The sequence below is a fragment of the Corvus kubaryi genome, unplaced genomic scaffold (assembly GCF_017639235.1).
Source record: "Corvus kubaryi isolate FWS band 111438036 unplaced genomic scaffold, C.kubaryi_AGA036_p1.0 37391, whole genome shotgun sequence".
Taxonomy (NCBI): Eukaryota; Metazoa; Chordata; class Aves; order Passeriformes; family Corvidae; genus Corvus; species Corvus kubaryi.
This window is the reverse complement of record NW_024581130.1, coordinates 6,980,060-7,003,293: the sequence shown is the minus strand read 5'-3', so window position 1 is coordinate 7,003,293 and position 23,234 is coordinate 6,980,060. Positions and strand designations below refer to the sequence as shown.

The 23,234-nt window shown below is 50.9% G+C and overlaps 1 protein-coding gene across 2 annotated transcripts in view; it reads left to right on the top strand.

The window, feature by feature from the left end:
* Positions 1–23,234, top strand: part of IGSF3 (immunoglobulin superfamily member 3) — a 94,762-nt gene that overhangs the window by 66,033 nt on the left and 5,495 nt on the right. For both annotated transcript variants that reach the window (XM_042037883.1, XM_042037882.1), the window contains 3 exons: positions 2,497–2,901; positions 18,632–19,042; positions 20,665–21,072. In XM_042037883.1, the coding sequence (XP_041893817.1) occupies positions 2,497–2,901; positions 18,632–19,042; positions 20,665–21,072 (1,224 nt within the window). The remainder of the gene's footprint in view (positions 1–2,496; positions 2,902–18,631; positions 19,043–20,664; positions 21,073–23,234) is intronic.

Below are 23,234 nucleotides of genomic sequence, written 5' to 3'. Positions count from 1 at the left end.
TTAGAAATCTTTCCTGTATAGCTTCCAAAAGCAGGTACGGATGTTCTTTTGTAAAGAACTAAAGGCAAATTCTCATCTAGTTTCAATAGTGTCTTCCTCATGAGGTCAGCAGCATTTGGCCTGCTACAAGTCCCAAGTATCAACCCTTCCCTTTACTCTGCCACTTGTAAAAGCGTTGTGATTAAGCATTGGGATTTTAAAATGTGTCACTTCTACTCTTGTTAAAATTTAAGATGCTCAGAAGTGCACAGCAGTTGCAGAAGATGTGATGGAAAGGTGGTTGTCCCACCTCCTCTGTTCCTCAGTCACTGGCTGTTGAGCATGTTCTGTCAAGTCCTAAGAAATTCCTAGGTCTCTTCCTTTAACTAGCAAAGCTGAAGTAGCTCATAAAAATATAGTAGAGAAACTGTTGAGTATTGCTTTACTGCTGAATCTGGTATTTTTTTGTTCAGCCTAATGTTTTTGAAATGTCCTGAGAAACTCAAATGCAGGGTGCCAAGAAAGAGCAAGAGAGGTTTATGGCTTCAGAAACTGCTGTTTTTAAAAAAATGCAGTAAATTTAGTGACACATTTCAAGTTAAGGTCTCATCGTTTGCCAGCCTGCTGGGGTAAGAAACTCTAGCTGAACCACACAGATGATGTTCAAACCCATAAATCTAACCACAGGGCGGTTCAGAAACAACAGCCAGAAGTGAGAGATGTGCTGTCAGAAGAGACCAGATGTTCCTGAACTTCTGAGGCTGCTGAATGCGTGGCAGGGACTTAAGTCCCTGGCTGGCCACAGAAGGATGGGGGGGAGGGAGTGCTGTATTTTTGTAGGGAGGATTTGCAGAAAATCAGTCCACTTTTGTGCTTTTTGTACCAAACCCCAAAAGAAGGGCTTTTGTTTGTTAACCTAAGTGCCATGACCATGCAGGTGGAGTTGAAGACCTGAGAAAAGCACCTGGTATCTGCATGGCTTCATGAAGCTTCCTTGCCCAGGCCAGCTGGAGAGTAAACTTGATGCAGTCAGCTGGTCTTGGTGAAATTAGGTTGGCTTTCTAGAGCCTTCTCTGGCTCAGGGTTTCTCTGAGCTGGGCCTGGTAACACACTTGCTGGGAGCAGGAGGGCCGAAGGTGAGGGCTTATGTGGGGCTGAGATGCAGCAGCTCTGCAGGGGAGGCAGCCTGCGTCTCACGCTGCACTCCTGGGTAATCACTGAACATGCTGTGAGAGGCTTTAATCCCGAAGATTGACCTGTTTCCTCAGTAATTACACATCCCAGAGCTCGGGCACGGTGATGCCGTGGGGTCGCAGAGGCACTTGCTGGTGGAAGTGTGCAGATTTGGTGGGCCCCATGCTGTGCCCGGTCTGCCTGCAGCAGCAGGGAGCTCCTGGCTCATCTCTTCAAGCCAGTGGCAGGCTGAAGCTCCATGCTGACCCAGAAGATGTTCCTTTTTCGCCTGGGCACTGTCTGGGGTCTCTTCAAGCAGTGGCAGCTCTGCTGAGAGCTGGGGTGGTCAGCACTGCAGGGAGAGGGAGAACTGTCAGTCCATGTGGGATGCCCCATGGAGCCTCTGAGGAGGGGAGCGCTTCTTGGGGATGTTGGCAGAAGAAAACAAGGTCCCTGCTAAGTCTGCTGGCCCACACTGAAGTGACTGGAAGAGAAGAAAATATTTCTCTGTGCAGCTTGGCACAAATGAACAATGGAAATACTCTGACTGAACATGTAAGCCTCACTGGCTTACGGTTGACTAACTGGAATATGTTACCTTTTAATTACTAATAGACTGCTGATTTCAACTCCTCTAAACAAACAAAGTGCTGGGGGTAGACAAGTCAAAGTATATTGACCAGCTTGCAGAGTGGCAGACATGCAAGAATAACTGCATAAAGCTGTCCTGGAGTTGTGACCTGGAAGAGAACAAAAGCTGTGCTGTGTGAAGAACAGGAGCAACCAGCTTCTCTTTCAGTTTGCCTCCATCCTGGGGTTTTGTAACTATTGCCACCTCTATGGTGCATGTTTTGAAGGCTGCTGCTAGTTGCTTTCTTCATTCTTCCTCCAGCTGCAGCAACCAGACACAGACCTGGGGTGGGGGACAGGGTGGGACCCCCTGCCCAGGAGGTGGATGTGAATCCCAGGGGGCTGGTGCTGAGCAGCTGCTCTGCCAGGTGCTGCTCCCTTGCCGTTGTGCTGCTGCATTTCCAAACAGGGTTTTGGCAGCCCGCAGAGGCTTCCTGCCCTCTGGATCTCAGGGGGTCTCACTCCTCTGGGCAGAAATCAAGGGCAATCCTGCTGTGGCTGCAGCCCGTGCTCACTCAGGCAGTCACTGCTGCTCAGGCAGTCACCACTCGTGTGTTCTTGCCTCTGCTTTTCACTTGGCCGTAGCAAACGAGAAGCCGACACAGCTCGAGTGGCTGGTTGTACCACTGGATGACCACGCTCTGGCTTTTGCATGCTGACAGCAGGGCCTCCTCAGGCAGGCGTCTCTCAACGCCCTCTCCTCTCTTCCCACAGAGGCCGGATTTGCTGTCACAGCCATCTCCCGCACCCCGGGGGTGACCTACAACGAGTCCTTCGACCTCCAGTGCATCATCAAGCCCCACTACCCGTCGTGGGTGCCGGTGTCGGTGACGTGGCGCTTCCAGCCGGCGGGCAGCACCGAGTTCCACGACCTGGTGACCTTCACGCGCGACGGCGGCGTCCAGTGGGGCGACAGGTACGCGGGGTTCCGCACTCGCACCGCCATCGAGAAGGCCGAGTCCAGCAACAACGTGCGCCTGAGCATCAGCAGGGCCAGCGACACCGAGGCCGGCAAGTACCAGTGCGTGGCTGAGCTCTGGAGGAAGAACTACAACAGCAGCTGGACGAGGCTGGCGGACAGGACCTCCAACCTGCTGGAAATCAGGGTCCTGCGGCCAGGTGAGCGCCAAGGGCGCGTGCAGGGGCTGAGGGGCGCGTTGGGGGGACAGGGCGTGTGCTGGTGCTGCAGTGGTCTCCCCTGAGTTAGGACTGCTCTTTGACTGTGATCGTGTTGGAGCTCCTTTGTCCACCTCTGGGGAACTGGGCCCTCTCTTTGCCTCTTGTGTGCTATCTGTGGGGTTTTCTTCTGGGAAGTGAGGTGGCTGAGCACAGTCCAGTCTCCGGACTGTCCCTGTGAGACAGGTGGTTTTCAGGTTGCCACCTCCATTCATCAGGGCAGACTCTGAAAAGAGAGAAGAATGGTGCAGACAGGATCAGGGAGAGAGACGTGTTCCAACCAAAGCTGCACATGCACCACAGGTGGGGTGCTGCAGCTCTGGTCTAGTAACTGGGTGCATCTCTCGTTCTAGGACTCCTTCCTAGGGTCTCTCCTGGTTGGGCTTTGTGTTTTTCCTGTCAGTATCCCTCTTCATACTCTCTCCACCTTCCCCAACCCTGTCTTTAGACAGCTCAGGGGATGCTGTGAGCTCCGGCCACCTCACGAGCTCTCCATCATTTTCCTCCCCTCTCTCTCCCTTGCCCTCATCTCCTGGTTAATCTTCTCCATTTATCTTGATTATGCTGCCTTGTAATACATGTTTTACTGCTTGCAAGGTCGAGTTGGTGATGTTCATCATTTTAGCTTACTTCCCTAGGAAACAGTGTTGAATGGATGTGGTCCCTGGAGTAATATGCTTCTTCCCAGCCCTGTGCATGTATATCTGTGTGTGAGACAGAGAGGGAAAGAGAAATCCTTGATAACAGCATCCGGAAGAGAGCCTGTGTGTCACAGCTCAGGGTGGCAGGCAGGACAATTAAACTGTGCTCTGGCAGCCTGTTGTTCTTTCCTGGGGCAGTAACCCCCAAGTGATGCCTTAAGAGAACAAGTTGTCTAGGTCTCCATGGTTTTCACCTCTCCCTGTCTCACAGCTGCTCAGCGAATGACTGCAACACAAATCTTAGCTGTCAGTTCAATGAGCCCTGCATAATGTTTGAGGCTTTACAGCTCACAAGCTGGGATGGAAGAGAAGAGGGACTCCCCAAAGCTCTCCGAGCACCGTGGCTGCACCCTCTCTGTGTTTGTTTCCATGTCCCAGGCGGCCTCTGGGAGCGAGTGGTTGATGTTCCCCATGAATCTGGTATTGGCAGTCGGACCAGGGACTGCTCTGGTTCTCTCTGGTTTTGCAGGTGGCAGAGGGTCTTGTTGTGTCATTCCTGGGTCTTTGGCTGGATAATCTCCAGAGAGGATCCAGGATGATGTGGGACACAACTTCCCCAGACACTTCTGAATGAATGTCCTAGAGCCTTCCCAGTCAAACCTGTGCTGTTGAAGCGGGAGCTGGGTTTCAGATAAATATCCAGGGCTTCTTCAAAAGGGATCATTCAGGACCCCAGAACGATTAAAGCACTGAGAGCACTGTCTGTCTAATTCTGTGCCTCTACAGTCACCGTCATGTGAGGTAACTTCAGGTTGCTGTTTGCTGTCTCGCTCCTAGCTTTTCCTTTCCCATTAGCCATGAGTATCTGCCTTGACCCATACGCTTGGGTCACCTATCTCCACTACCAGTCCACTAAGGGACACCACAAAGAAGGCTTGTCTTGAGGTCTTTTGGCAAATGGAGCCAGCATGTGTTTCTAGATTGTAAGATAATGTTGGGATTCTAGTTCCCTCTTAAACCCCTGCTCCTTGTTTGAGTGACTTTTCTATTTGACAGGTTCCAGGTGCAGACATGAAAATAAGTATATGTCAGCCTTTGAAGTGTGTTGAGGAGAGAAAGGTAGATTAGTGGTGACCTCCTTGCTTTGTGAATTCCTGCATCCCTACGGAATAGGGTGCCAGAGCTTCTTCTGGTGTTGGTTTGCCATTTCAGCGCTCAGACTGCCTCTCCTTGGCACTCTTGCAGTGGGGTGGTGTTTCTAGATGTCATCTGTGCTGGGTAGTTTAGTCACTGCAGAGATGGCAGTGCTGATTTTGAATTGCATGTGTTAATGTGGCTGCAAAGTAATTTCACCTATGGCTATCTTGTGGCAAACAGGTAATGCTGAGGGAGTGCCAGCAGCTTGAAACATCCAGTCCTTCCCTACTCCCAGAAGAAATGAGCAGTATTTTGAGAAATGAAACATGTAGGGCCTGAAGGAGGGAGTAAGAAAGGCAGGCAATGGCAGCATTAACCCAGCTCTGAGTACAAGGTCTGCAGGCAGGAAGGCACAAGTGTCCTGTGTGGCATCTGAGCCAGATTTGACCTTTGAGTGTGACGTTCTGATCCCTTGGGCAGGAAGCTGTTTTAAGGACTGGCAGTGTGAGGAAGGTCCCTAGAAAGGGTGCTGGCTGTGTGAGAGCTTATAAAGAATTTAGGTATCACTAAAGTTCTCCAGCAGTAGCAGTGGGATCCGAAGCTCCCGTTCCTGGCCTGCTGCTCAGTGTCACGCAAGCCTGCACACCTTGGGTTGAAAGCTCCTGTGTGCTTTGCAGGGACAGAGACCTGCACTGCTTTAGGGCCAGTGCTGAGTTCTAACTTGTGCAGGCTGGGGCAGAAGTTCAGGCTGGTGTGTGGGGAGCTGTTGGATGTGACTGGGGACCAGACTGGCCAGATTGCCTGTGGTTATTTCATTTGCCTACAATGCAGTGCTCTCCTTTTTACTTCCATATCTCAAGCTGCCTGTTGATTCTTTCTTGGTGAGCTCATGCTGCCGCAGAAGGGGAGGAATAATAAAAGTCTCGGCTCATGCCAGCTGCTTCCCTGAAAGCAAAGCTGGCAGGAGACCATGCACAGTAGTGCAGCCTGAACTTTGCAGTGAGCCCCAAGTGCAGGGGTGGAGATCTCTTTTGTGTTTGGGGCTCCCCTTCCGCTGCAGTATCTGGCCTGCCTCTGCAAACCTGGGTCTTTCGTCTTATTTTTAATAAAGACAGAAGAATATACAATGATTGTTCTGCTTCTGATGAAAAAAAAGCCTCTCTCTCCCTCCATCAAGACACCCTCTCTCATTCCCAAGGCCATCATCCCTTTCCCCTGGGGGTTCACCACCATTTTCCCATCTAGAGACATTGCCTGCCTTCTGCCTTCCCCCTTTCCAGGCGGAGAAGAGCATCCAGCATGCAAGACTTAGTGGGCTGGTATGGAATAGCCATGTGGTGATTCCCTGGCACTTGAAGATTTTGTGGGTTTTAGGGGAAGCAGAGGTACAGGTGGTTCCTTTTGAATCCAGGTGACCCTGGAACAGTTTGGATTCAAGCTGATCTCTCAGTACTCTCACTGAGATGCCAGCTGACCTCACTGTTCCATGTCCCCTTCCTTGCACAGCATGGAGGGGAAACCTCTGGGTCCTGCCTGAGAGAGGAAGGTGGTAGATAGATCCAGACAGGTCAAGGGGAAACCCAAAGGCTGTCAGGCAGGCTCTGTTCCCATCTCCTCCTTGGATCTTGCTTCTCCCTGCCAGGTTTCCAGGGATGGAGCAGTGAGACAGCAGGTGCTGTCTGGGAGCAGTGCGTGTCCATGTGGTCTGCAGGACTCAGACAAGGGCAGCAGACAGTGCATGACGGGGGCCGTGCTGCAATCTGGGCAGGCTTGGGTGTCTGCAGAGGGCTCTCTTTTGGCAAGGAGGCTTGAGCAGATTTGTGCTGGTGTATTAGTACTGCTGTTGTCATTGTGTGAGTTACTGCACTTATCATCCCCCTGCAGCACAAGTGAGGGGTGGTTTGGCAAAGTCCTGGGGTCTGAACACTGGGGAGTCTCTCTGGCAGTAACAGAATAAAAAAGCAGGGCTTTCACATAACATCCCCACCCTGACAACACCTTTTCACCCCTTTCATACTCATGCACCTCCCCATGCTGCTCCCCACCCCTCCATCCTTGCGTTGTCCCTTGTCCTGTTCCTTGGTGACTAATCCTGGATGGGGCGTTCGGGGAGAAGCTGCAGTGGCCTCTAGAAATCTGTCTCCTTGGTGCTGGCTTTTTGACAGTAATGAACATTGGAGGAGGGGTGGGGAGGGATGGCAGGGGATGATAACTGAGCAGGCGCTGGGGTGCTGGCTCCTTGCTGCTTTTCTGCAAGTCAGTCTACAGCAGATTGATTGACCTGGAGCCATCGAGCAAACAAGGCAGTCATGCTCTTCATTAGAGCATTAATTAGCTTCCAGAGGCTCTCCAGGGGCCGCTTCTTAAAGTTTGGTTTATTAGGAGCTGTGAAGTTGAAACCATCGTGGAGGGGGAGGGTGGAGGCTCGTCAAGCTGGCCTTGGAGGAGCTGGAGGTGGCCTTTGCCTGAACCTTACTTGGAGAGTAGGGTGAGCTAGAGCTGTGCTCTCCATGAAACCTTTCATTGTGGTGGGTGCAGAGCCCTCTGCTGCTTTTCTGCTGTCCACAGAAAACCACTGAGAGTGCCCTGGCTGGGCTAGCAATGGCCTGAGAAACCTAATGAGTGGAAAATGAAGGACACTTACCTCTGTCCAAGCCCATCCATGGCAGCCACAAAGAGACTATTCACTCTCATGCTCCTCCTTCTCTCTGAAGACTGACTGAGCAGCCAGGCAGTGGATGGTTGTGACTGTGGATGCTGGAAGGATGAGGAGGGCACAAGGCAGAAGAGAACTGGAAAAGGAGGCTGTTCTATGGCACACTTAATGCTGGGAGAGGAGGACTGATTTTCAAATAATTAATTACCAAGACATTTGTGGAGTATAGTGAGAAGCTTTCCTTAGCAAATGAAGCTCAGATATTACTGTTAATGCCTTTATTCCATCTCATCTTAGTAATTCTTAGTAATTTCAGTGTGCAAGGAATCCTCTCATGGATGGATGTGAAAGATGCCTTTTCTTCTACAGGTGGCCAGTGGGGTACTGACCAGACTCTTGAGCAGAGGCTCCAACAAGTGTTTTCAAAGGCCACAAAGAGTCTACTTTAACCTGACACTTCTTGCTTCTGGCAGCATCCTGCAATAAAGTTAAACAAGGAAAGTTAATGAGCTGGAAACTTCCTTACAGAAGTGAAGTCTGGAAACTGAAGTTTGCTGCTTGCTTGATCCCAGAGTGGTTTTGCTCTGTAGGACGGCGCCGCTTCCCTGCTTTGGAGCTGCCTGCTCCATCTGGCAAATGGTTGTACTCCTGCTTGAGTGATGAAGGAGTCCAAGAAGTGCTCAGAAGAGTTCAGACTGTTTCTCAGCAGCTGTGGCTGTGGTGCAGAGCAGTCTCCTCTTTCCTGTATGCTCAGGGACTCACTCCTTTCCCTTCACTGCTGTTCTGCCTCAGAGATGCTGCTCCTTCCTTCCAGCACACTGAACACATGAAATGACAACACTGGCTCAGTGTTGCATGGCCCAGAGCTGTCCCCTTGCACAGACCTGCATTAGTGACCCAGCTGGAGCCTTTTTTCTTCTGAAAATAGCAGAGGCGTGCTCGATTCTCCCACCTTGTATTCCTGGTAGTCTCCTAGTCCAGCCCATTTGCCCTGGGGAGCTCTGTTGCCACACTTACCAGGTCCTCTGGGACAGATTCCCTACATAGACTTGCTGTCACCTCCTTGGCACAGTTCCTTATCCCAGGCCAGCACCCCAGGGTGCTTTTTCTCCACACTTAGCCATCACCCCCTGCTCCAAACATCCCTGTCCTCCTGAATGTAAGCAGCAGGGGAGGGAGCTCATGCTGGATGTTCTGCTGCATTCCTGATACTGTACTGGGGATAATGACACTGGCCTTGTGGGGTCAGAGCTATGATTCACCTCTTCCTGCATTTAGTTTTCCTTCTGGGAATGATGCTACTTGGATCCTCTGCAGGTTTGCCTGTGAGAGCCTTCGGTAAGAGCCAGGTGTGTTGAGCTGATTGCAGTCAGTTATGTTCAAGGTTTCTCTTGGGGCTTCAGCCTGAGAAATGCACCCAGGGGTGTGACCTGAGAAGTTGAACTTCAAGTGCATGAAGCATCTTGGATGCATTTCACAAGGGTGAAGGGTGTGGGTATACATTCTTGCACCTAGTGGGACCTTAACCTGACCCAGCCTGCTCTGTGTCTGCCCACTGATGTTAGTGCAGGCAGTCTTTCTTTTCAGCCCCCCAGCAAGACTGACAATTCCAGGAGACCTGGGCTGTATCCAGGACATGCTGCTCTCCTCAAATTAGCTCTCTCCATGGTTACTTTTTAGGTTCAATTTTTTCACTTCCGTTTCAAAGTACTCTCTGCTTTCTCTCTTTGATATCTCCTGAGCAGTTTTCCACTCCCGTTTGCAGTGTGGATGTACAAAACCATGGTGTCAGCCTGTTTGCAGGCTGTGCTGCACATGCACCTTCTTTGATGTTGTCTTGAACAGCTTCTCTCCACATACTTTAGCTTCTCATCGATTCCCTGCTTGCTCTTGTTGGACTAAAATACTCTGCAGTGAGCAGTACTTAGATGGTGTCCAGCTCTAAAGCTTTGTACCTCCTCCTGTCCTTGAAGACTTCAAAACCAGAGTCAGAAGGGGCAGCCCTTGAGGGAGAGGGAGACTGATGATGAGCAGCTTTCCAGCCAGGTGTTGACCACTGTTCTCCTGTCCCAGTCTCTGCGTGGAGCCCCAGCCCTGCTGATCTCCACGAGTTGAGTGGCCTTGGGGCCAGCAGGCTCAGTGCTGCAGCAGCACAATTTTTCTCTTGCTGCATTCTCAGCCCTCCAGTCAGAGCAGTGCCCAGCCCAGGGGTCCCTCTGATGCCATGATGATTTTTTGCCTTTTCTTTTATACCCCTGTTGTACCTTTTTACAACTTCTGTATTCTTAGTGCTTTTTCCCTACATTCTTGGACTTGTTTGTCAAGCTAAGAGACTAAACATTTTAGAAGCTTCGTAGTTAGGGATCAGCGTGCCCCAGACCACAAGGTCCTCTCCAGAACACATTCTGTAAACTGAGATAGAACCATCCAGGGGAAGCTTCCTTGGGGAGGGGGACTCATTCGAGCCTCTCATTGGGGAATTTTTGATAGCTATGCTAATTAGTAACACCTATAATGTTATACCAGATCTGTTGGGGGTGTGCATTGCGGTGTGCATTTCAGTGCATTCGACCTGGACGTGTGCACCTAAGGATCTGTAAAATAAATACCAAGGTAAAATCCCTTTTTCCCTTCTAACCGTGTTTGACTCTTGACTTTAAGACCAGGAAAAGGCATCATATCCCTGTATGCCCAAGCAGCACCTTTGGCAGTCCATCCCTGTGCATGAGACCTGCACCATTTTTCTGTCTTCTGTATCCTGCAGAATGCTTCTCCTGCATGAGAAACTGCATGTTCTGACATTGGTCAAAGACTGAATTCCTGGGTTCACTGAATCTGAGATCTGCTTCCTTACACCAAAATGGCTCCAAACATGCTGAACCTGTGGCTTAGAGTCTTTTATTTTAACATGTATACATAAAAGTTTTCTCTCAAGGCCATCTTACTTTCTTAAATAGGCATTTGGGATGCTGCTAAAGAAAATTACTATAATTTTCCTTGTCCCAATTAACAGAGAAGCGGGGAGTGCAGGTAATGATGGATCTGTAGTCCATCGTGCTGAAATCACTTCCTCACTCCTTAAGAAGTTCAAGAATACAATTCCTTAAGAAATGACAGAGGGCTCATTTCACTTGGTTGTTCTTCCAGCAGTAGTTGTACTCACTAGTTATGCAAGCAGCATCATCCCTGAGCACTCAGGGTGCAGGTGGAACTGATCTAGCACTTGGCTGCACAGAAGGAGGTGATCCTCATCCCCAGTGCATGCTGCTGGTTGCATGGTCCCGTCCCTTTCCTTGTGCCAGCAGTGATCCTGCTGTGCACCAGCTCAGTTTAATACACCTGCAGAAAGCTAGCCCTGTGGAAAGGAACAGTTAAAGGTGAGTGGAGTGAGCTAATCTTGGATGGATTCGGCTGGGTCCTGCTCAGGGGACTTCTCTTTGCATGGAGAGCAGCACCTGACACTCTCAGGGCTGGTGTGGGCAGTATCCAGAAGATCTCCTGATCGTGCTTGAGGTCTGTCTGGAGAGCTTGCTCTCTGGATGGCAGGAAAATGACATTTCACACCACCCTAAGCAGCTCATCTCTGTCTGCCCAGCACTCAGTTTTTCAGCAGGAGCTGCTGAAAATACCCGAGTCAAACACAGCGCGTGCGAAAGTCAGCCGTGCACTACAGGGTGCATTTGTGCTCTGAGCATGCAGCTGCACAAAACTGACGGGTATTTTTGTGAGGGAGAAAATGTCTCAGGAAATCCAGCCTCCAGCATGGCATGGGAGTTGGTGAGTGGTGCTGCTGTGTGTGTTACAACTTGCTCTTCAGGTGCATTTAATTACTTTTTTTTCCTAATTGACGGAGCGCTCCTTTGTTTGAAATCTTTCTGACGAGGAGTTGATTAAATATCTCGGTATGTTATTTTTTCTTTCTTTATCCTCAGTGGCTGTAGCTTGGTACTGAATTTATCTTCCAGTGATCCTATCTCCATATTTTAATTTACAAGTGATCAGTGGGCCGTATGTTGTTTTCTGACAGCAGGCACAACTCATGCTGGGAATCTTTTATTCCTCCCTCCCCTCCTCTCTCTCGTGCAGAACTTTTATGTGCATTTCAGGGTTTTGCAGGAAAGTTTCTGGTTTTAGGTTTGTGAGGCATTTTGCTTTGAGGTATATTTGTTTCTTGCTGTTCTTTACTGTAACATGGTTTCTGTTTCTTGGGGAAAGTCCTGCTTTTTTCAGGCCAGTGGCACATCCCAGCTGGTGGTCTCTGCCTTATCCTTGACTGGACCTGGGAGGCTGTGAGCTTCCCAGCTTTTTCCATCCTTGCAGCTACACACACGGCCTTTTCTGTATGTGCTGGCAGATGCATGGCTTCTGGGCTTTAAAGAGCCTTTCTGGGTCACACATGCATTCCTCCCCGAGGCCCCACTTGGTTACCTGCTACTTTGTTAGCTGCTCCACAGGCTCCAGCACGGCTGGTAATCCCAGGCTGTTCCCTGGCCGAGCAGATGTCCTTGTCACTGCCTGCAGTCTTCACATGCAGCCATGGGCTTGACCCGCTCCCCTGGTGTTTGGTGGGTCTGCAGTCTGGCTGTGCTGCTTTTGGGGAGGGGCAGGGCATGGGGCCACTTGTAGGTACATTGGGATGATGCCACACTCACTTTCTGTGGGGCTGGAGTGGGTGTGGATGAGCAAGTGGATCCACCACAGGGTTTGAGGAGAAGTTCCTGTTTTGCTTTGCCACAGCACCCTCTGGCACCATTTTGAGAGCATCAAACTCTGCTCCCCAGACTGCAGTAGCACAGTGTCCTTCAGTCCTGTGCCTGTGTTCAGGGCTGAGTGCTGGGCAGGGCTGTTGGATGGGAGATGGTCAGCATGGACAGGCATGGCTACTTAAATACCTGGCTGGTTTTGCTGCAGCAGCAGCTGTGAGGCTGGGGAGTGTCTGGGCTGCCTGCTGGGCTGTGGACTTTGCAGCAACTTGCTGAACACGTTGAAATGCAGGTCACTTGGTGGTGTTCAGTCACAGCCTCGCTCTTTTGTCTGGCCACGTGGGAGGGGGCTGAAGCTGAGCCTTCCTCAGGAAAGGGTTAACATTGTCTTTCCTTCCCATAGAGCTGCTCTCCCAGTAATTCAATCATGTCAGCCTGTTTGCAGGCAATAATTCATTGTTATAGGAACACTACAGTAAAGTGACAAGTTAATAATGGCAGTAATAATGGCAGGCAAAGTCTAATGCTATTTCCCTTTCTGCTGCTCCTGTTGCACCAGCAGCCTCCCATGTTGGCTAATGCAATTTGCAACCTCACTAATCCAGTTTCAGGAGGAATTGTGTTCAGTTAAAAGAGAATAGCCGGAGTTGGGAGCTGTGCTGCCATGTTCCCACCTTCTCTGGGGAGGTTGCCCCGGTGCTGGAAGCCTTTGTCTTTACTTTGCTGTGATTTCTATGCCATGGTTAAGCTTAATGAGCACAGTCCTCCTAGGAGCATCTCGTTTTCTTCCCTTCTGCAAATGCCTTTCTTCTGATGCCTCTTCTCCAAAAGGGCTTGCACATCTTTCCCTTTTGAACACTGGTTTGCTTTCAACTAACCTTATAAACGTGAGTCATTCAGCTCTTGCCATGCTGAGTCAGAAGGCTGGCGTGTACTTGCTTGACTCCTTCAGTCATTAAAGCAGGAGTCCTTGCAGTGTCTGGGGAGGTGGACGAGGCTCCTCAGCCCTGCTTTGTGGACGGGAGAAGAGCTGGCAGAGGTCTGAATGCTAGTATGTGCCTAAGCCTGTGCCAGTAACGTGGACACTTGTCTCTTGAATCCCAGGCAAACATCCCCGGGAGGAATTCAGGCACTGAGTGCTTTTCAGGCCGTGGTGAGGGAATGATGAAGCACCTCTGGGCTGTGACCACAGGCTGAGGGGATGGCTGAGTTTGTGCCAAAGGCCTGGCCAGTGCCCTTCAGGGTTGTACATTGAGTGTGCTGGGAGAGATGGGTTCCTTGTAGGAAGTCACCATGGGGTTATGCTCCAGGAAAAGAATCTCTCCTGATCGGCCTGCTAAACCCACTGTATGGTGTTAAACCAGGGCTGGGTTCAGGTTGGGCTGGCCTCGTTTCTGCTCCCCCTGCACACACACTTCAGCACAATGAAATCTCAGTGGAGGCTTTTAAAAGTAGGACATTCCCCCAGAAAACTTTTTGCAACACTTCACCAGTTCTCTCCAAGCAAGAGCGTTCTCTGGAGGAGCTCTCCCCAGAGAGCAGCAGCCTCCAAAGTGGGACACTACCTCCCTGCTGTGGTGACAGGGCTTTCTGGGGACTCTCTGGGGTGGTAGTGTCCATCCTCCTGCCCCCCCTTCTGTGCCACAGCTGCTGGCTCATGCGGAGCTGGCTCTTTCCCCAGCGGATGACCCCCCTCCTCCTTTGCTGCAGGAGCAGCGTTCTGGGGTTTTGTATGGGGCTGTTTTGGGAAAACAGTATCTTCAGCTGCAATTAAACGTTGCCATTCCCAGGACTTGGTAATAGTGGCTCCCAGGTGGGAAGTAAACTCCTGCTGTTGTATTTTCTTGCTGCCTACAAGGCAAAAATGATGTAAGGTGTCTGAGACGGAGCATCTTCTTATCACAGCATTTTTAGGTACAGGTTGCAAAGTGCTTTGCTAAAGTTAAGTGTTGTAACCCCAGCTTGGTGATTAGGAAACAGAGGGGAGGGAGCCAAGAGGCAGCAAGTCAGCAGAAAAGCCATGAATCATATCACTGTCTCTGTCCTCCTCCTCTGATGACTGCTTTCCCTTCCCCCAAATATTTGTATAACTGTGCTTACCACATGCTCAGCTTGAGGAGACTGACTGCCTGCTTGATGGTGTGTAGAAAATCCCTACTTAGATATATCAGCTTGTAGAGGACCTGGCTGTGTCATAGCCTGCTGTGGTTGTAAGGTGTGTCTGACCTGAGCTCCCAGGCAGGGAGCAAGCTGGGAGGACCAGACATGCAAGCTTTGAGGACCAGAAGTTGCCACAGGCATCCTGAGGTAATGCATGTCCCTGAAAGTGAGCGGGGACATTTTCCTTGGCCTGGGAGTTAGTGCAGAGGGATGTGATGCTGGAGGACTGTCTCTGAGGTGAGGTGAGGTGTCTAGTACGTGTGTGAGCTTGTTGAGGACACTGAATATCTTTGCCAGCCTCTCCACCCCAACAAGCATGTAATATCCATCCCTCATGTCCTGGTCAGGCTCTGGCTTGAGCCACCACCCATTGAACCTCCTGGAGCTCCTCCAGCAGTTGGATTAGGATGCCCTCAGAGAGCTGTCCCTGTTCTGGTGCTGCCTGCAGGGCCCTGCCCAAGCACCACTTACAGGGCTCAGCACCTACACTCTTCACACAGAGGTTGTGTGGCTTCACAGGGGCTGGGAGACCATGCTGCCTTAAAAAAAACTAAGAGGGTTTTAACCATGACTTGTTGCCAGTGTAAATTGAAAGCCTTAATAGCCTGTGTAGGGCCAATTACAGTACATTAAGGTATGATATCCTCTTTACTGGCACTCTCCAGGGAGCCAGGAGACATTGTGGCAACAGGATTATGGTTTGCAGATGATACGCACGATAACTTCACCTAGACACAGGCACCTGTTCCTCTCACTGAGCAGCTGTTCGGGAGGCTGTTAAGAGAACATCAGCCTCTTGACAGCGCAGCAGAAAACGCCGTGTAACCGTGTCTGTTCACAGCACTGCACCCACCACCTCCACTGCCTGGCACAGGGCTGGAGCTGCCCTGCCCTGCCTCACCGAAACCCCAGCCCCTGGGGCACACCGGATCAATTCACCGTTTGAAGGCCGAGCCCTTTCCTGGCTCTCTGCCCAGGCAAATCCTCAAGCCAGGAAAGGGAGTTTCCCCCTTGTCAATAGGGCGGAGGTTTTGCTGGCTCGGTGCCTCGCGTGTCAGAGTTCTCGAAACCTCACTCGTGCACCAGGAGCTACAACCATTTCCATGTCATGGCAGCATCTTTAAACATGACCTGGCAAGCTGCACATGGCATGGAGAGACTCAAGTTTGCGCTGGAATAGGCTTATACCACCAGAATGGGAGAAGAGATAGATGGACTCCCTGGTGTTTTACCATACCTTTCCCATTACCCTGGACCACGAACTTCGATATTAATCTGTTTTCCCCTTATTAAGTAATTTTTCCGAAATGCAAAATGAGCTTTGTGGGTTCGTTTGCTTATCTGTGAACAGTGGCTGATGGTCAGCCCCATGGGAGAGCAGAAGTATGAGTTATCCCACAAAGCTTCCCGTGTCTTAACCAGGATCTCTGCCATGCACAGACAAGCAAACCAGCCACCAGCCTGAGGGTGAAGCTGCCCCAAGGTAACCTGATTGCCACAGCGTTTCCAGCTTAGCAGTTATCAGCCTGTGGTCCGTAAAAGCCGTGAGTTATTCCTACAGGATCTGCAAAAGGTGATGAAGAAGAGGTGGGTGCGTGTATACTATGCAGGAGCCAGTACCAGGACGTGGAAGTGTTTGGCATTCACAGAATTGGAAAAGACTGAGAATGTCCTGTCTAATTCTGTGGGAGGGAAACAAAACCTGCACTTGCATCTTCTGTGGTGTGCCTCCCTTAGGAAAATAATTCATGTTTGATGAAAAGTGCATTGGCAGGTATGTCATTACATATCACTGATACCTCTAATCTAGAGGAAACTTCGTGCACAGTGTTACGAACCTCTGCAAGAGTGCTGTCTGGCAAAGGGAAGACCTGTAATTCCCTGCCAGGGCTTGCTGCTCCAGCTGGTAGCAGCTGTAGAAGCGCTCATCTCATCAATATCTTGGGGACTCAGTGCAAATGTGGGCACATCCCTGACTGCTGGCTGCAGTGGCTGCCAAGGACAGCTTGGAGGGCTGGAGGGGCATGTGTGCGTGTAATTTAAGATCTCATTTTTGCCAGAGTTAATAAGTTTGCATCCCCATCACTCTCAAAAAAGAATAAAAGCAGGTAAAGCTGCAAAGACGCCATCTGAGAGTCCTTGGATGACCTCAGGGGTCCGTGCTGTTTGTACACAGTGACAATTACTGTGATTACTGTCTGGGAACAAGCCCTCACTGCTTCAGTGGAATACATCTGTCATGTACAAGGTGCAGGTCTGTTGCCCCAAACACTAAGGTTAAAATTACTCCGTGTCAGTCATCCTCATTTTCATCTCCTGGAGGTGCCACGATGTGAGAAGAGCACTGAGAGGGGTGCTTGCCTCTCAACAGCTCTGGTCTGCGTGTACCCTGCCTTTGTCTGTGTGTGTATGTTGATATCGAGCAACCCACCACACGCAGCGTGTGTATATACTGCATTTTAATAGATATAGGGCTACTGACTTAACATACACGGTTGCTATAGTAACCGAGGTTTCCGTAGTAACGGTTGCAGAAAATAATCCAGTACCAATTAAAAATAAACTGTTTGGAAAGGGGGCTGGGGAGAAAGGAAACTGCTGAGAACCACCTTCTCCTTTATTGGTTCATCTCCCAGGGACTTGGAAGATTGATTAATACTCGAAATAACCATTCTTAACCAATAGTGAGCCAAAAAGGTGGGATGAGGGTGGGTGTGGTGGCTAAGGCTTTTGTCCTGAAGTGAGACAAAGGGGAAGGAATGCTTCTGACAGAAACACAACAGGGTGACACTGACTCTTTCCATTAGGTTAAAGTCCCTAGGGAGGAAAAACAAGGACAGTTTCCCTCCTTTCCTTCCTCCAGTGGCTGCATGCCATACCACAGCCACTGAGCCTTTATTAGCATACTGATCAAAGCCACGGGCAATCCAGGCTCCAGAGGAATGTCTGATGTGATACCAGGATGCCTATCTCAGATGTGATAGAGCAGAAAGCACTGCTGTGGTGGGAGTTCCTCCCATTTGAAGTTGTTTGTGCCCATCCTCTCCCTGGGCACCGTCACTCATCGCTTGTGCCGACAGGCATCCGAGGCCCTGGTGCCCAAGGGAAGCTGGAAGCAAAGTGTGATGCAAAGCAAGGAGCCCATGCCTTGGTGAGAGAGAGAAGACAACACTGCTTCCTCACAAACACAGGATGCGTGGGATGTGTTTGCAGGGTGTGGATGGGCACAGGTCCCCTGGCAGCCCTCAGCTGTTCATGCCTGTGGTGCCACACTTTTGTCGTGCTACTTGTACCCATGCGCTCTTTAGGTTTTATTGAAGAGATTTGTAGCTTGTCAGCGAAGTCCCTTCACCTGGCAGCAAGGCAGCATTCCCCCTTTCAGAGGGGAGCAGCTGTGTGAGGAGAGGTGAAGGAGGGGAGGGCCATGGTGGCAGAGCTGCTGGGAGGAGTGGTGTGTCCGGCTGGGTGGGAGCTGCCCCTCTCCCCCGTCTGTAGCCAGAGGGGCTCCGGGGCACACCAAGCACAAGTGTCACAGGAGGGCGCTTTGTGTCCTCCCTGCCCACAGGAATGGCCTGGCTCAGGGCTCAGGTGACAGCACAGTCTGAGCGCACGCTGCAGCAGCGGAGGCTGTGTCTTGTGATCGTACAGGGAGAGGGGAATTAGGATCCGTGTGTCTCTCCTTACAGGAACTAGAGCTAATGATTCTGCTGTATCATCCTCAACACCGTGTGACCGCCTGGCTACAGCGTGGGAGCTGCACTTGTGCCTGGGAAGCCAAGGGAGGTGGTGTGCCTGTGGCTTGTTCTAGGCTGTGCAGTTTGTGATGGACTTGGAGCCAGATCTCCTTTCTGTGGGAGCAGAGCTTGCTCCCTACTGATCCCTTCCAGTCTGGTGCTCCTTCTCCTTTTCCAGTTGTGCCTGCATTTCCTCCCCTAGCTATGGGTTACATCTCTCTGAGATGGCTGGCATGTGACAGCAGTGGGGTCTTGCTTAATTCACTTTCTCAGAAGTGGTTTTCTCTGGAACTGGTCAACAGTTCATTGCCCTGAGGTGCAAGTGGTGTGATGTCACCATGAGAAAAACCACTGAGTTTGGGTGTAGTCTTCTTGCTAAGTCTGGTGCCTTAGACCACTATGAATTAAAAAGTCTTTTAAAGGTCAGACTGTGAAAAAGCCGCCTCTGTTGCTGAGGGACACAGTAGGAGGATCCAGGAGGAGATAGGCTTTGAAAGGAGAGATTTGGTAGAATATCTAAATGTCTTAAAGACAAGTGGGACCCAGGCAAGAGGGGACTCTCTGGTCCACCCCCAATCAGGTGAGTTTCTTTCCTGTGTTAACGACCCACCTCTCTTCATCCTTCTCCATTCCCCCCCCCAGTGACCAAGCTGCAGGTGAGCAAGTCGAAGCGGAGCATCACTCTGGTGGAGAACCGGCCCATCCCCCTGAACTGCTCGGTGAAATCCCAGACCAGCCCCGACTCCCACTTCGCCGTGCTGTGGTACGTGCACAAGCCCTCGGACGCTGACGGAAAGCTCATCCTGAAGACCACCCACAGCTCGGCCTTCGAGTACGGCACCTACGCGGAGGAGGAGGGGCTGCGGGGCCGGCTGCAGTTCGAGCGCTCCGCCTCGGGCGGGCTCTTCAGCCTCACGGTGCAGCGGGCAGAGGTGCGGGACAGCGGCAGCTACTACTGCCACGTGGAGGAGTGGCTGCTCAGCCCCAACCATGCCTGGTACAAGCTGGCAGAGGAGGTGTCGGGGCGCACCGAGGTCACCGTCAAGCAGCCAGGTGGGGTCCTCTTGGCATTGCCTCCTGTGCTCGGCCTGTGAGATTGCCACCCCGTCCTCATGCCTGCACATCCCTGTGTGGAAAGAGGGTTTTTGCTCCTTTGATGTGACTCTTGTCTCTCTAGGCTGAGCCTGGGTGCCTTTCAGTGTCCCCACATGAAGGTTGTCCATCCCACATAGTCCATAGGGCCCCTGCATCCAGCCAGGTTTCATTATCCTTGAGAGCATCACGTAGCAAGAGTGTCAACTAGCGGCCTGCTGAGAGAGAACCCCTGTGTGCCTGCCTGGGAAAGCATTTTTATGTCTTGCACACAGTTTAATTTTACTCTCTGCCTGTATCCTGACAGGCACAGGAAGTCTTGTCTCTTTTCCCTATACACATGAGATGGGAATAACAAGTTTAATCAGGTGGGGAGCTGGCTGCCAGGAAAGGAGAAATCTTCTCTGTGGGTGGTTTCTGAGGCAGTGGACGACTCTGATGAAGGTGAGGTGGTGGAGGAGCTAAATATGGCCCCCACAAGCTGGGACAAAGGGCAAAGGGGAGAGGCAGGCAGGCAAGTACTGTCCCACAGCATTGGTACTTCATGGGGAAGCCTGCCTTGTCCTTGCTTGCTCCAGCTGCCTGTGTCTGGAAGATAAAATCCCTCAGGCAGGATGGATGCAGTTGGATATCAGGGCTGGAGTAGGGTGCTCAGTGCATTTTCTCTGTCTGGATTTGGCTGGCTAGACACAAGTTCTGTGGACGAAGGTGCAAGAGGGATATTGGATATGGTCCCCAGTGCAGCTTTGCCTGGCCACGCACGCAGACAGCGCAGCAGGCCATGGCCTGTTGCCAGTGCCAGCTCCTCGTTTCTGTCAGCAAAGTCCCGAGGTGGCTGAGGGGTGGCCAGGGACGGGAGAGCTCTGACTGCCCCCTCCTTTGCACTGCCCACCTCTCTCTGGGAAGTACAGTGCTTGCTGCAGCAGCAGTACCAGGGAAGTCCAGGCTGCCCCTGGAAAGAATGGTGAGGGATTTAGGAGTGTACAACACGTCATTTCACATAAAAGAGCTGATTCCAGTCACCCTCCTGTATCAATGAAATTGTGGAGCAAAAACCAGGGACATTCCCAAGGCAGCAAAACACTGCATGTGATTTTGCCCTCATGCCACTTCTCGTTTTGCAGTGGGGGTTCCCTGTAATCAGCTGTCTGTTCTCCACCTTGCTTTTTTTTTTCCTTTTTCCACAACAGGGGGGCTTAGTGCTTGGGGTGTGATCAGGCTACTGCCTCATCCTAGGAGGAGAACAAGAAAAGATTGAGGTGTGATCTCCCTTGATTAGGTCTGTGTGCACTTAGGACCTCCCAGGTCCTAGCGGGAGATTGTGGGTTTGCAGTTCCCTGCACTGAATGGGTCATTGTTGGTGGCTAGCCTGAGGTTTTCAGAAGACCCTAAAAAACACAAGCCCTATTTTCTTCTCCTCCCCTTTTTTTTTGTCCTCTCCTTTCTCCCTTATTTTTTCCTCTACTTCCTTATTTCTTTTGTCACACCCCAGGATTGTGGCCATGTAGGAAAGGCTTTTGGGGAGACAAAAGGACCCTTGCAGCCCTTGGTCACGTTGCATTTCTAATGGCCTTTTCCCATAGATAACCGCCTGCAGGTCAACCAGACCCACAAGAACATCACGGTGCTGGAGAACGAGTGGGTGACCCTGGAGTGCCTGGTGAGCAACCGGACCAGCCCCTCATCCCAGCTGTCGGTGGAGTGGTCGGTGTGGCGGCCGGGCCGCGCCGACAAGGAGGTGGTGGCCTGGCTGAGCCGGCAGAGCACGCTGCACTACGGGGAGCCAGCGGCGCTGGGCGACCTGCGGAGCCGGCTGCACCTGGAGAGCCCGGCCCCGGGCCTCTACCTGCTCTCCATCCAGAACTCCACCGTGCGGGACAGCGGGGCCTACAGCTGCCGCGTGGAGGAGTGGCTGCTGGACCCCAGCGACCGCTGGTACAAGCGGGCAGAGGACCTCTCCGGGCTCATCACCCTCACGGTCAAGCAGCCAGGTGAGGAGGGTCTGGTGCCATCTGCCTTGAGCAGCCTTGTGCCCTCTGGGGCAAACACGAGTCACCATTTGTCTGTGAGGGTCTGGGCGGAGGGCAGGATCACAGGACAGACCATGCTGATTCCTTTTTCCTTGTCTTCTTGATTGCACCCTTGCTTTTCTGGAAGGAGTGTAGAGCAAGTCCTGCAGACACAACTAGATGGGCCTGGGATTTTGTCACTGCATCTTGCATCTGCAATTTACTTTTTTTCATCACTTTTGGCAGATTGAATAGCACAGGCTCCTGATTTTACTCACATTTTCATTGAGAACAGGATGGAAGAAGCTACCTGTGATTCCCAGGTGTGTGCCCCAGGGGCAAGGTCCTGTCATGAAAAGAGGGCAGCAGAGGCACACTGCTGATTCTTACTGAGCTTGCTATCAACCAGCAGCACCCCCAGATAGATCCCTTTCTGCAGGGCTGCTCTCCAGCCACTCCTCTCCCAGTTCTTGTGCATGGTGTTACTTTGACCTAGGTGCAAAATCCAGGCGTTTCAACTTGTGAATTTTCATTCCATTAATCAAAGTCCAGAGCTCCAATCTATCTAGATCACTTTGTGTGGCCTCTTGTCCCTCAAGAGAGTCAGCAGGAGCTCCCAGTTTGCTATGGTCAGCAAACTTGCTAATGGTGCATTCAACTCCTGTATCCAGATCTTCCATTGTTCTTTAAATGCCTTTCAGTAGTACCCAGGATAATCTTCTCTGTGACTTTTCCAGGAAATGAGGTTAGACTAACGGGTCTGTAGTTTCCTGGGTCTTCCCTCACGCCCTTCTTGTAAATTGGAATAATACTGGCAACTTCCAGCCAGCAGGCGCCTTCCCAGACTCCCAGGGCCTTTGGATGATGTTCAAGAGGGGTCCTGCCATGACACCTGCCAGCTCCATCAGTATGCTGGGATGAATCCCATCAGGCCCCATGGATTTGTGGATACTCAGCTGAGACAGCTGATGCCTCCCAATGTCTGTGGATGGAAAGTGACTGTTCTGCAGTCGTGGTCCTCTGACTCACAGGACTGGGCAGTCCAAGGTCTATTATTTATTATATATATATTTTATATATATATAATTTATTATTATATAGTATTAGTAAAGACTGAGGCAAAAAACCATCGAATGCCTCTGCATTTTCTTCATCCCTATTAATCAGGTGACAATCTTCAACAAGTATCACTCCCAACATTTTCTTCAGACATCTTGCTGTTACCATCCTTTAAAAAGCCCTTCTTGTTAGCTGACACAATACTGGCCAATTTCAACTCGAATTGAGCTTTGACCTTTTGTTTCTTCTCCCTGTATGTATGAACTACAGCTCTGTAATCTTCCTGCAGAGCCTGACTTTGATCATACGATTTCTTTCTCCTCTTGAGCTCCACAAGGAGTTGCTGTTCAGCCAACGTTGCTTGACTTAGGACACAGTGGAGTTGCCTGCTCCTGTGCTCCCAAAAGGTGGTTCTTAAGACTGACCAGCACTGATGGACTCCTAAACCCTCAAAAGCGGATTCCCAGAGTACTCTGCTAAGTTTTGCCTGTTTTAACAACAGATAGGATGCAAAGGCAGTTTACCTTGGCAAATACAGATTCCCTATTTTTTGAGGCATGTGGCTCAAGATTAAATGTCTTAAAGGCTGTAGGTCAAAAAACTGTACAGTACTCCACTGAGTACTTTCCAGCTTCTAAAGCAATCCCTCTGCATGTTCTGCAGTGCTTCATGCCTGCCCATTCCAGCAAGTTGTCAGCTTCGTAACTGCAGCGGAGCTGGCAAAAGCATGAGGTCCTGGAAAGATTTTAGTGGTCATTCCTGGCAGAGATTTGTACTGTGGAGGAGGAGCATTCTCAGGAGACAGCAGAGCTCTTATCTGCCACGTCTTTGCTTGGGAAGTTTTGCTGGCCAAAGTGGCTTGAGCAAAGACATTTCCCCAGGCAATCCCTGTGCCCTGCTGGGTTGTCAGTACAGCTCTCCATCCATTGTGCTAATTGCCAGGCCTGATGGAGGGGATAATGAACAGCAGGAAAAATCTCTGAGGCTCCTCTTGAATTGCAGAAGAATGTGGAGTGGGAAGAAGAGAGGGATTTGGGAGTGCGCTAATTGAAGATAATTTTTTTTTTCTAAAAGTGCTTTGTTGT